This window comes from Zea mays, chromosome 2 (genome assembly GCF_902167145.1).
Source record: "Zea mays cultivar B73 chromosome 2, Zm-B73-REFERENCE-NAM-5.0, whole genome shotgun sequence".
NCBI classification, from domain to species: domain Eukaryota; kingdom Viridiplantae; phylum Streptophyta; class Magnoliopsida; order Poales; family Poaceae; genus Zea; species Zea mays.
In genome coordinates, this window is record NC_050097.1 from 236,782,471 (window position 1) to 236,794,581 (window position 12,111).

A 12,111-nucleotide genomic window follows, 5' to 3' on the forward strand; every position below is an offset into this window, starting at 1 on the left:
TGTTGCCCATACCGCGGATCCACTAAAACCCAATGATGGAAAAGGAATAAGTATCAGCAGGAAAAAAAGAAAACTATGTTTTTTGAGTGGGGAACAGTCATGTTTTAAGGCTAAAGCCATGAAAGACGAAGCATGCAATTAAAACTATTTGCCTTTCAACCAACACTTTTGCCGTGACAATAATAGGAGTCAGAAATACTAAATCGTCTAACTGTTCTAACTAATCAAAGGTACACAACAATATTATTAAACTAACTAAATAACATGGACTTCTTTAAGGGAATAACTGATTAACTGATAGTAATAGAAAAAGAAGTTGAAAATTATTTCTATGTAGAAAGGATACACATTAGGGTCCCAATTTAAAATTGTAGCACTGGAGGTATATTTGACATGATGAGAAACTTTACAAGAACCACAATAGTTATGCAACATTGATTTTTTAGGAAGCAAACCTGAGCCAAGGCCTTGGGGCACTGTAAAAATTTTAAGCCTTTCAACAAAAACCCTTTCTCAAAGAGAGAAATAATATCTCCAACCTCTATGCATCAGATACAATATGTTTTGTCTGAACTAGAAAGAAGGTAAAAAATAGCACCATACTTGGAAAAGTGTGGGTGTGGTGACTCCGCGATGTGGGATTTGGATAAGCACAAACATTTCATTAATAAATCTTTGTATATGTTTCTATCCAATAGGTAGGCGGTCATGCATTTCACTTTCAGGATTTAAGACAGACTAATTACGTGTAGGATGAATGTGATGTATAAATATTCAGGCAACTATTCACAAAGGATTATCTGTCATCCAAATAAGCACGCTTAATTACCTGATAACACTATTCATCTAAACTGCTCAAGGTCAGGATCAACGACAATTCAAATTTGTTGATTTTGCTAGTTTAGAAGTTAGTACCATAACAACCACCTCACCCTTCTTCTTGAATCCAGAAATAGACCAAGGGCAGTCTCCACCTTTGTAATACCCTGTATACCTTGACTTGCTTGTTGACCTAATACCCAATTCATACTCTTTATTTATTGCATATTGTCTCATAGCCAATCGAAAATCTTCCATACAAGAATATATGGTGCCTATATATATCCATACTGGGATTATCTTTGTCATATTCCATCACTGTCTCTTCTTGAATATAATCATCCAGTACCATAGTTACATCTTCAACACCCTCTACATCAAGAACTATAGAAGCACCGGGTCTATCAGCTCTCGATTTTGAGGTCGTAGCTATTTCTCCCTCTCTCTCATCCTCGCGATAGAGACCCAAAAATGCATAAACTTGTTCTTCACTACAAAGTTCTGTTATTCCTTCCTTTTTTATTTTCTTCTTGAATTTATATGGTTGCGGTATTCGGGAGCTGGGACCTGAGCGCCAGTCTCTCTTCCCTTCTACTCGCGCGCGCGGACTCGCCCCCATGCCACTGCCAGGTGGGGCCGGGTCGCCAGGACTTTCTCGCCAGGTCAGGTGGCAATCGCGTCGTCCGGCGAGGAAATCGCAACAACCTCCCGTTTGCTAGCGGGGGTCGTTGGGGTCGGTGGTCTAGGTATATAACCCGATGTAGGGCTCCTCTCGCCGACCTGGAAGGTACCATACAAATTACTGTCGAGCAAACAACCCAGAGCGTTTAGAGAGACAGAAGCCAGGGAGAAGGAGCGGAAGAGCCGCCGCGGTGGAAGCCAGGACACGGGAAAGCTTTGGACGCTACCAATTCAGCGAATAACCTACGGGGGTGCGTGGAATTGAGCAAACCCTCCGCCGCCGAACCACCATCCGCTGTGAGCAGTGCACGCTAGCGTCCGATTCCTGGTAATGACCTTTCCTCTCAATTCATGTTTATCTACGCATCGTGTAGATTCTGGCCGATTTTTAATTCGCGCTCCAGAACACCAGGGCTCGGCTCACCGCCACCGGCATCAAGCGCCGGCATCGCTAGGGTTTCACGCCCCCATCCCCCCAGGGCGCCGTCGATCCCGGTCGGCCATCTCCCGGTGCGCACGTGGTAACTGGTAAGTCCCCTTCGCTAGCTGCATATTTCTCTCGCGCATCCCGGCCCCCCTCACATCTCCGTCTCGGTCCATCTCCTGCCTTCACAGATCGTTAATTTCATCGATCGATCGGTGCCATGGAGGACCGCAGCTCCAAGCAGGCAGGCGTGGCCGTGGTGGCCGACCTCCACGACGACCTCCTTGTGGAGATCCTCTCCCGCGTCCCCGCCAAGTCCATCTGCCGGTTCAAGTGCGTGTCCAAGGCCTGGCTCGACCTCATTGCCGGTCCCGACCACCGTAAGAAGCTCCGCCAACCCATGCAGGGACTCATCTTCATGAATCCAGAGAAGGACCGCCACAGCTTCAGCTTCCTGGACCTGCCACTGACAGTAGGATCCGTGCCTCTGGACGTTGCCGACCCTGCAGGCTTCATCTCCTTCCTGACGGAACAGCCTGGGATCCATCGCCTCGTCTTACTGGATTCCTGCAATGGCCTGATCCTATTCCAGCACCTTATGGAGCTGCCGCACTACAACAGTTTGGGCTATGTCGTGTGCAACCCGACCACGAAGCAATGGCGAGCCGTGCCCGAGCCCGACTGCAGCTCCCATGTACCAATAAACTACACATATTTGGCTTTTGATCCGACTGTATCCTCCCACTTCCACTTGGTCCGGTTCAAAAAGAATCGCGAGTACATGGAGCCCATGTCGGTGCATGCTTACTCGTCTAAAACTGGGATATGGACCTATAGCCAAACTGAGAAAGAAGAAGAAGAGTGGCAGAATCAGGTCTACTTATCTATAAGCAATCGATGCGCCTTTGTTAATGGCTTCCTGCATTTGCTAGTTTGGGGCTCGAACAAAATGCAGATACTCATTGTAGATGTACAAGGACGTCCAAGAAGGATGATCAGACTGCCAGACGTGGCTGCTGGTAATTGTGAGGGATGCTACTGTGTTTACTTTGGCCAATCCCAGGGGCATCTGCACTGCATTACTAAACAACTATTCGACTTCAACGAAGAGAAATACGAGCTGTCCATCTGGGCTCTTCAGGACTACGATGCACAAGAGTGGGTGCTCAAGGACACTGTGAGCTCCCTCCAGCTCTTTGGAGGAAATTGTCCCACAAGTGTCGCATTGGAGTTGTACAGCGAGGTGGCCAGCATGCATCTCGATCGCAATGTGGTCTTCTTCTTTTCACACTGTGAACGGAGATTCATAGCATATGACATGGACAGTAAGGAAGTGAGTGTTTTCAGCAGTTCCAAAGCTATACACAGGTGGAAGGTTGGTTGCTATGTTCCTTGTTTCTCACCGGCGCCTCTCAAATAAGCACTACAAACTATTAGTGCGTGGTCTAATACAAGTATGAGCTGCTAGCAACTTAGTTAGACTGTAATAAGGTCAAGTGAAGTATTTCGTCCATGAGTGTTTGGTCTAATTAGTTCCGCAAGCCTGTTGAGGCATTTATATATATATGTAGTCTATATTTATGGATGCTAGTTAAATTAATGGATACGTTGTATGATTTATGTTTTTGGCTATATATAAGTTATTATATGCATGATTTATATGCTTCCTTTTGTTGGCTGTAGTAACGAGCAGCTCGTTGTTTATGTCGAATTTTGTTTATTTGGTCGATCTTTGGTAAAATCGTCTTCCATTTCTTGGAAATTTTGCACGCTATGGACCGGTTTCAAATATTATTGCCTGTCGAATTTATATTAGTTCTGCTGGTGCGTGAAGCATTGGCGAGGGAGTTCCAGCTTTGGTTTGGATGGAAGCATTGTATATTGGGTGTCACCTTGGTAGTTCCCTCCGATCGACAGAAGTAACATGTTGGACCAGCCTGCTGATAGATGATGGTGGGAGATAGCTATTTCTACGTTTCCATAAAACCCAAAGAAAAATTGCACTAATAGTTATTGTTAAACATAGAAGGTCATGTATATTAGGAATGGGTCATGCGCACTTAAATCCGTTGATTGAGGCTCGGTTGATTGAGGCCTCCTGTAATCTTGGCATGTCAATCACGGCATTGCTGCCATATAATCCACCCTGCTGTACGCGCATATATATACATGCCTATAGCCCCAAGAGGGCAGTGTCTTTTGCACCATTAACAACATGGTACCAGAGCCAAGGATATTCTGACTACCCACCACAAATTTTCTCCTCCTCCTCCTCCTCTCCACCTCCATCTTTCCATGGCTTCGCCTGTCCCCATTTCCCAAGCCGTCACAATCAGACTGACTAAGGCTAATTATCTCCTATGGCGTGCTCAAGCCCTCCCCTATCTCCGGAGCTCAAAGCTGATGGGGTTTCTTGATGGCTCCAAACCTGCGCCGTCTACAACTGTCGTCGCATCCACGGTCGACGGCGCCACGCCAATACCCAATCCGGAGTACGACCGCTGGTTCGATCAGGACCAGCAACTACTCAGTGGTCTCCTCTCGACGATGACTGAGGATGTTCTTCGGGATGTTGTTCTCGCCAAAACTTCTAAGGAGGTATGGGACTCCCTCCAGAAGAAATTTGCCTCATCCACGAAGGCGCGCACGGTGCAAATCCGTGTCGAACTCGCGACTCTCAAAAAGCGTGATCTTTCTGCTGCCGACTTCTTCCACAAGATCATGGGGCTCGCCAACGAGCTCGCTGCCGCCGATGCTCCACTTCGCGACGAAGAGGTGCTCGCTTATTTGCTTGCAGGTCTTCCAGTCGAGTATGATCCCTTCGTCACCTCCATGACGACCAAGAGTGAGGCCTTCTCCCTCGATGATGTGTTCGCGCACCTCGTTGCCTTCGAGGCTCGTCGCCTCCAACACCAGACGGACATGCAACTGCAGTTCGGTGCTTCCGCGAACTACGCGGGCCGTGGCGGCTTCAATCGTGGCCGCGGTCGTGGTTATCGTGGTCGTGGTGACCGCGGTCGTGGAGGCCGTTCCCGTGGCGGCGCCCCCGCGCGTGGTTCTCGCCGCGGCAGCACCTCTCGGCCCGAGTGCCAAATCTGCGGCATAGTCGGCCACACCGCCATCAAATGCTGGTACCGCATGGATGAATCGTATCAGGAAGAAGGACCATCAGCGGCTTTGGCATCTTCACACTCGTACCAGGTGGATCCCAATTGGTACAGCGATACCGGCGCCACGGACCACATCACGAGCGACCTTGATCGTCTTGCCATGCGTGAGCAATACCACGGTGGCGACACAGTGCAAGTTGGCAATGGAGCAGGTTTGCGAATTTTGCATACTGGTTCTTGTTCAATTTATACTGCTACTCGCCCACTTGCCCTCAATAATGTCCTTCATGTTCCCGACATATCAAAACAACTTCTTTCCGTTCATAAATTATCTCGTGATAATAACGTCTTTTTTGAATTTCATCCATGGTATTATTTCATAAAGGATCGGGCAACACGGAAGCTGCTTCTGGAAGGAAAGTGTGAGTCCGGTCTCTATCCCCTCAAGCCGTCCGACATAAAATCCCTTCATCAAGCCCTTGTTGGCTACTCGGCAAGGCCGGAGCAATGGCATGCTCGGTTTGGTCATCCATCTCCTCAGATCGTTCGGTCTATTTTGCATCTTAATAATCTCCCTTGTCTCAAGGAGTCTAGTGCGTCCTCGGTTTGTAATGCTTGTCAATTGGCTAAAAGTCATCAGCTACCTTATACTAATTCCATTCATCGTACGACTATGCCACTTGAAATTATTCATTCTGATGTTTGGGGTCCTGCTCCAATTTCTATTGGTGGTTATAAGTATTATATCAGTTTTATTGACGATTTTACCAAATTTACATGGATTTATCTTATGCACGATAGAACCGAGGCTCAGCGTATTTTTCTCCAATTCCAAAAACATGTTGAGCGCCTTCTTGACATCAAAATTCGATGTGTTCAGTCCGATTGGGGTGGGGAATACCAGAAACTTCATAATCAATTTTTTACTTCTCTTGGCATCGCTCATCGTGTTTCTTGTCCCCACACCCACCAACAAAATGGGTCTGCTGAACGAAAACACCGCCACATTGTTGAGACGGGTCTTGCTTTATTAGCTCATGCCGGCATGCCACTCAAATTTTGGGACGAAGCCTTTTTGACAGCCACATATCTCATTAATCGTCTTCCTACTCGTGTCCTTGATAACTTGTCTCCCATGGAACGATTATTTCAAAGTCCGCCAAATTATTCTATGCTAAAAATTTTTGGGTGTGCTTGTTGGCCCCATCTTCGACCTTACCACCGTCATAAACTTGAATTTCGTTCTAAACCTTGTGTCTTTATAGGCTATAGCTCCCTTCACAAAGGCTACAAGTGCCTTGATATGGAAACCGGACGTGTCTATATTTCTCGGGATGTAATTTTTGATGAGGCTGTTTTTCCATTCTCTAATCCTTCATCCAACTCTGCTGAGCAACCGGGTGATAGCAGTTTTAATTTGAACACTAATCACTTGCACAATTTGCTTCCTGTTAACTCTATGCCTGTAGCTCCGTCCAATGCAGCAGCTTCGGCCACCGGTACGACAGCACCATCTATGGAGTGCACACCCTGCGTGCCAGCACTAACGGCGACCCAGCCGCTCCCGTGTGTTGTGCCCAGCAGCCAGCAAGCACCGTCGGGTCCACATGGAGGTGCCCCGGCTCCTGATTTACTGGGCTCTTCCCCCACGGCCGATCAGCATGCCGCAGGACCAGCCCCAGCTGATTTCTCTCCATCTGATCCCGGCACTGATTCTCCAGAAGATACTGCTGGGACTATTGGATCTCCTGTTGGTGTGGATAATCAACAAGTTCCTCATGTCCATCCGTATGGTACTCGCCTTCGGAATAATATTCGACAACCGAAGATTCGTACTGATGGCACTGTCACATATTCAGTATCCCGGGTTTGTTCTTCAGAACCATCCTCCCATGTCACTGCTATGAAGCATCCCCTATGGCGACAGGCTATGCATGATGAATTTGATGCACTTCTCAAGAACAAGACTTGGCACCTTGTTCCACCACGAGCTGGCCTCAATATTATTGATTCTAAATGGGTTTTTAAACTCAAACATAATCCCGATGGATCTATTGCTCGCTACAAAGCTCGTTTAGTGGCCAAGGGATTCAAGCAGCAATATGGTGTTGATTATGATGCTACCTTCAGTCCTGTTGTCAAGCCAACCACTATTCGCCTGCTCCTATCTTTGGCGGTTTCTCGTAATTGGTTTATTCGACAAATTGACATCCAAAATGCATTTTTGCATGGTGTTCTTGATGAAGATGTGTACATGAAGCAGCCGCCGGGTTTCGAGGATTCAGCACATCCAAAGTTTTTATGCAAACTTGATAAGTCTCTATACGGCCTTAAACAAGCGCCCCGGGCATGGTTCTCTCGCTTGAGCGGCACCCTGATACAATTGGGATTTCAAGCATCGAAGGCCGATGTCTCTTTATTTATCTTTAACCAAGACGGTCTTCAGATTTATATACTTATTTATGTGGACGATATTATTATTGTTAGCTCCTCATCTTTGGCGACGGACAAGCTTCTCCACCAACTTCGTTGTGAGTTTGCTGTGAAGGATCTTGGTCAGCTCAATTACTTTCTTGGCATTGAGGTGCATCACACTTCTTCGGGGCTGATTTTAACGCAACACAAATATATTCGTGACCTCCTCCTGCGCACAAACATGGATACTTCTAAAGGGGTTTCTACGCCTATGCTGCCTGCTGATAAGCTCTCCCTTCATGATGGTGTTCCTCTATCTCCTGATGATACTACGAAGTACCGAAGTGTTGTTGGTACTCTACAGTATTTGTCCCTTACAAGGCCTGACATCACTTTCTCAGTAAACCGGGTTTGTCAGTTTCTCTCCACACCTACTACATCTCATTGGGCTGCTGTGAAGCGGATTCTACGCTATCTCCACGCTACTATTGATCTTGGACTTTGCTTCACTAAGTCCACATCTTCTCTATTGAGTGCCTTCTCTGATGCTGATTGGGCTGGCAATCCCGATGACCGTCGCAGCACAGGTGGATTCACCATCTTCTTCGGCGAAAATTTGATATCCTGGGCATCTCGAAAACATTCAACGGTTTCTCGCTCTAGTACGGTGGCCGAATACAAAGAAGTTGCAAATGCTACAGCAGAAGTAATTTGGATCCAAGTCCTTCTTCATGAGCTTGGGATTTCTCAGCCTCGGCCTCCTAATTTGTGGTGTGACAACATTGGTGCCACCTATCTTACGGCCAATCCAATTTTTCATCGCCGTATGAAGCATGTTGAAGTTGATTATCACTTTGTTCGTGAACGTGTGGCATCGCGACAACTTGATGTGCGCATCATTTCTTCTAGTGACCAAGTGGCAGATATTATGACCAAGCCTCTAGCAGGACCGGCTTTCTCTAAGATTTGTACCAATCTGAACTTAATTTCATATTGTCCAGATTGAGGGGGGATGTTAAACATAGAAGGTCATGTATATTAGGAATGGGTCATGCGCACTTAAATCCGTTGATTGAGGCTCGGTTGATTGAGGCCTCCTGTAATCTTGGCATGTCAATCACGACATTGCTGCCATGTAATCCACCCTGCTGTACGCGCATATATATACATGCCTATAGCCCCAAGAGGGCAGTGTCTTTTGCACCATTAACAACAGTTATTACTAGCTATACGACCGGTTTTTTATGTCAAGCAATAGTTGTCAGCTGCTCGCTGAAACCTTTGAATTGGCTCCAAATCTTTGGTTGCATGTTCTTTTCCTCGAAAAATACCTGAGCATATTCATGTTGTGCAGCAATGTCATTATCAGGAGCTTGCTCCAGTATGCCAGGAATTTTCTGTTAGAATTCGGCTCCTTTAGCCTATTTATGGCTGGCCCAATTCATTTTATGAAGCTAATATGGTGTGCAGAGATGGCATAGGGGTTTAGAAAGCTAATCGGTGCGTAGATATGGCTTAACTCCTCGCGACGGCACTGGGTGTGCCGTTGTTAACGGCGTGTTGCATTTTATAATCTCGGGTGAATAAGAAGAAGATCAAGATCAGATTTGTGAACACGCATGTGGCTTTATAGTTCTTTCTGCTGAATGCTTGGATGTATCCTATATTCCTTTCGATGGTGATGCTTTTCTTCTCTCAACATGTATGTGAGTCAGCTTTTTTACTTTACATATGCAACTTGATGTTTGTGAACATGCATGCATGCATGTGGCTTTTTAGTTCTGCTGAATATCTTTTGTAGTGGTGAAACTGAACTTAGGCTTCCAGATTTGATATTGGCCAAGCAAAAGTAAAATAGCACCATACTTGGAAAAGTGTGGGTGTGGTGACTCCGTGATGTGGGATTTGGATAAGCGCAAACATCTCATTAATAAATCTTTGTATATGTTTCTATCCAATAGGTAGGCGGTCATGCATTTCACTTTCAGGATTTAATACGGACTAATTACGTGTAGGATGAATGTGATGTATAAATGTTCAGGCAACTCGCAAAGGATTATCTATCATCCAAATAAGCACGCTTACCAGATAACACTATTCATCTAAACTGCTCAAGGTCAGGATAGAGACCCAAAAGTGCATAAACTTGTTCTTCACTACAAAGTTCTGTTATTCCTTCCATTTCATTTTCTTCTTGAATTTATATCGAATCCCAATCTACTAGTGGAGGTGCTTGCACTAGTAATAATGTAACTGATGAGTGTATTGTGTGGCCGTGATTCAAACTCCAATCCGCCTCGACTGGCTCGTCCCGTCCATGGCTGCTACAGAAATAAAAAAACAGTGGACATGATAAAAAGGAATCATTCATATTTAATATTGTCTTATCTCTAAGTAACTCATATGTAACAGATCGTAGTTACAGTACAGGTTCTAGAAAAAGAACAAATAAATCACATGTGACGAGCATGATACAAAGATTATTAAAGGTTCCCGAAAATTTGATAAGCACTGTTAACTCTTGAATTTCTCATAATACCTGTAAATTTGTAGGCACGAGCAACGTGATCGAACTGATACAAACTGCAGCGAGCACGCGAGGCTACTGGCAACCTGATCGAACCTGATACAGACGACGAGGATACGGCTACTGGTGATGTCGACGAGCGAGGTTGCATACAACAGTTTTTTTAGCCTTTGTTTGAAGGAACCGGCCTGCGTGCGTGTGATAAGCTTCAGGCGAGCAGAACAGCCATAGCGCTGAACAAGGTCTCTGTGTGGTTCCAAGCCATTTCTGCAGTCACAGAACAGCCTTTTTTTTTGTGGTGGTGGTGAGGTGAGGTATGATCATGGAAAATTGTAATACGCTGCTGCTGCTAACGACAGCTAGCATTGGAGTATCGTTGAATGCCTGCTGGAGATCTATATAATACTAGCAAGTAGCAACCAGACTATCAGTATCACGCTGCATGTGCCAGTCAGAGAAATATAATACTACTAGCAAACGATGTCGATATGACAGTGATCGGCTAGTAGAGAAAGAAACAAGAAAGGGGCCAGACCACAAGTGATGGGGCAGAGTTTGAACATCCCAGAAGCAAACGATTCGGCAGGAGATTAGTCATGGGCGCCAAACGATCGGCATGGAATGATGCCCCAGTCACGATCGATCACGGCATGAACGCGCATCCGATGGCCGTTTTGCGACTAAACAATAGGGGGCAGTGGTTGGACTTGGAGGAGAGGAACACGTACAAATATGGGCAGGCACTAGCTAGCTAGGCTGCAAAGAGCCAAAGACTGCCGGCACCGCTGCTAGCTTGCTAGCATACTTCCCCTACACGCGCGCGCAACCGCAAGCAGTCGATCGTCGCATGGCGCCAGGAGGCAGCGGCGAGCGGTGGAGCCTGGCCGGCGCGACAGCGCTGGTCACCGGTGGCAGCAAGGGGATCGGGCAAGCCGTCGTGGAGGAGCTGGCCAGGCTCGGCGCGCGCGTGCACACGTGCGCCCGCAGCGCGGCGGACCTGGAGGAGTGCCGCCGGCGGTGGGCCGAGAAGGGGCTCCGCGTCACCGTCTCCGTGTGCGACGTCGCCGTGCGCGCCGACCGGGAGAGGCTCGTCCTGGACACGGTCAGCGCGGCCTTCGACGGCAAGCTCGATATCCTGGTAAGCTAGCTAGAAATTAAGGTGGAACCATATCATGCGTGTACATATCGACCGTCGGCCAATCGGTGTGTCGTCTGTGCCGTGTACAGGTCAACAACGCTGCGCTGCTGCTGCTCAAGCCGGCGGCGGAGTGGGCGGCGGAGGACTACGCGCGGATCATGGCGACCAACCTGGAGTCGTGCTTGCACATCTCCCAGCTCGCGCACCCGCTGCTCCTCAACGCCTCCGTCGCCGGAGGGGCGAGCATCGTCAACGTCTCCTCCATCGCCAGCGTCCTTGGCTTCCCGCAGGAAGTTATGTACAGCGTCACCAAAGGTACACAATATATAGTTTTTTTTATTTAATATATCTTGGATCGTCCTTGCATCCATCCATGATCATCGATCGATCATCTCTTGCAGGAGGACTGAATCAGATGACGAGAAGTCTAGCTGTGGAGTGGGCCTGCGATAGGATCCGTGTGAACTGCGTCGCGCCGGGCGTGATCATGACGGACATGGGTAAAGAGCTACCGGCGGCGTTGGTGGAGCAGGAGCGGTCACGCATCCCGCTGCGGCGGACCGGCGAGCCGGAGGAGGTGGCGTCCCTGGTGTCGTTCCTCTGCATGCCGGCGGCGTCCTACGTCACCGGGCAGGTCATCTTCGTCGACGGCGGCCGGACCATTAGTGGCGCCTGATCGACGACGACGGCCAGCTATATATTCTCTATTCTACTGTATTTGAATTTGTTTTCGTTCTTGATCGGCCATGTATCACCGTCAGACGTCAGCGGCAATAATCCGGCCGCCGTCAGCTAGCGCCATGCAAGCTGCCCGATCATGCAAGGTGCAGACACTGTCGTTGCCTGCAGTTCTGTTCCTTTTTCTACTATGGTTTCTTGTATTCACTGCCCACTGGTGATGTTTCTGTGATAACGACTTCGACAGAGGGGATACATTTTAAAATCCTTGTGCTAATCAGTTTTTGTGCACATCAGAGTTTTTTTAGAACAGAAAATG

At 47.5% G+C, this 12,111-nt stretch overlaps 2 protein-coding genes, 1 long non-coding RNA gene and 1 other non-coding gene across 5 annotated transcripts; 3 read left to right on the plus strand and 1 right to left on the minus strand.

Moving 5' to 3' along the window:
• Window positions 1-1,392: 1,392 nt before the first annotated feature.
• LOC103648190 (F-box protein At5g07610-like) lies at window positions 1,393-3,589 on the plus strand. 2 transcript variants are annotated; one of them, XM_023301564.2, is made up of 3 exons: window positions 1,393-1,828; window positions 1,913-2,028; window positions 2,116-3,583. In XM_023301564.2, exon 3 carries the CDS (start codon window positions 2,145-2,147, stop codon window positions 3,342-3,344), a length of 1,200 nt encoding a protein of 399 aa, XP_023157332.1. In that variant the 5' UTR covers window positions 1,393-1,828; window positions 1,913-2,028; window positions 2,116-2,144; the 3' UTR covers window positions 3,345-3,583. The 2 variants fall into 2 exon arrangements, with proteins under 2 accessions (XP_023157332.1, NP_001288515.1); NM_001301586.1 differs by having other exon boundaries at window positions 1,608-1,828; window positions 1,905-2,028; window positions 2,116-3,589.
• Window positions 3,590-4,681: 1,092 nt separating this feature from the next.
• Window positions 4,682-4,821, plus strand: LOC111591040 (small nucleolar RNA Z247). The gene has a single exon (XR_004856803.1). It is a non-coding gene; the product is annotated as a small nucleolar RNA Z247 (small nucleolar RNA).
• A 4,618-nt stretch (window positions 4,822-9,439) lies between these two features.
• LOC103648189 (uncharacterized) lies at window positions 9,440-10,313 on the minus strand. Its single transcript, XR_563319.4, has 2 exons — window positions 9,989-10,313; window positions 9,440-9,773 (listed from the first exon to the last, which is right to left on the minus strand). It is a non-coding gene; the product is annotated as an uncharacterized lncRNA (long non-coding RNA).
• A 389-nt stretch (window positions 10,314-10,702) lies between these two features.
• On the plus strand, window positions 10,703-12,053 carry LOC100273624 (uncharacterized). Its single transcript, NM_001148040.1, has 3 exons — window positions 10,703-11,114; window positions 11,204-11,429; window positions 11,516-12,053. Exons 1-3 carry the CDS (start codon window positions 10,824-10,826, stop codon window positions 11,788-11,790), a joined length of 792 nt encoding a protein of 263 aa, NP_001141512.1. The 5' UTR covers window positions 10,703-10,823; the 3' UTR covers window positions 11,791-12,053.
• The last annotated feature ends 58 nt before the right edge of the window (window positions 12,054-12,111 follow it).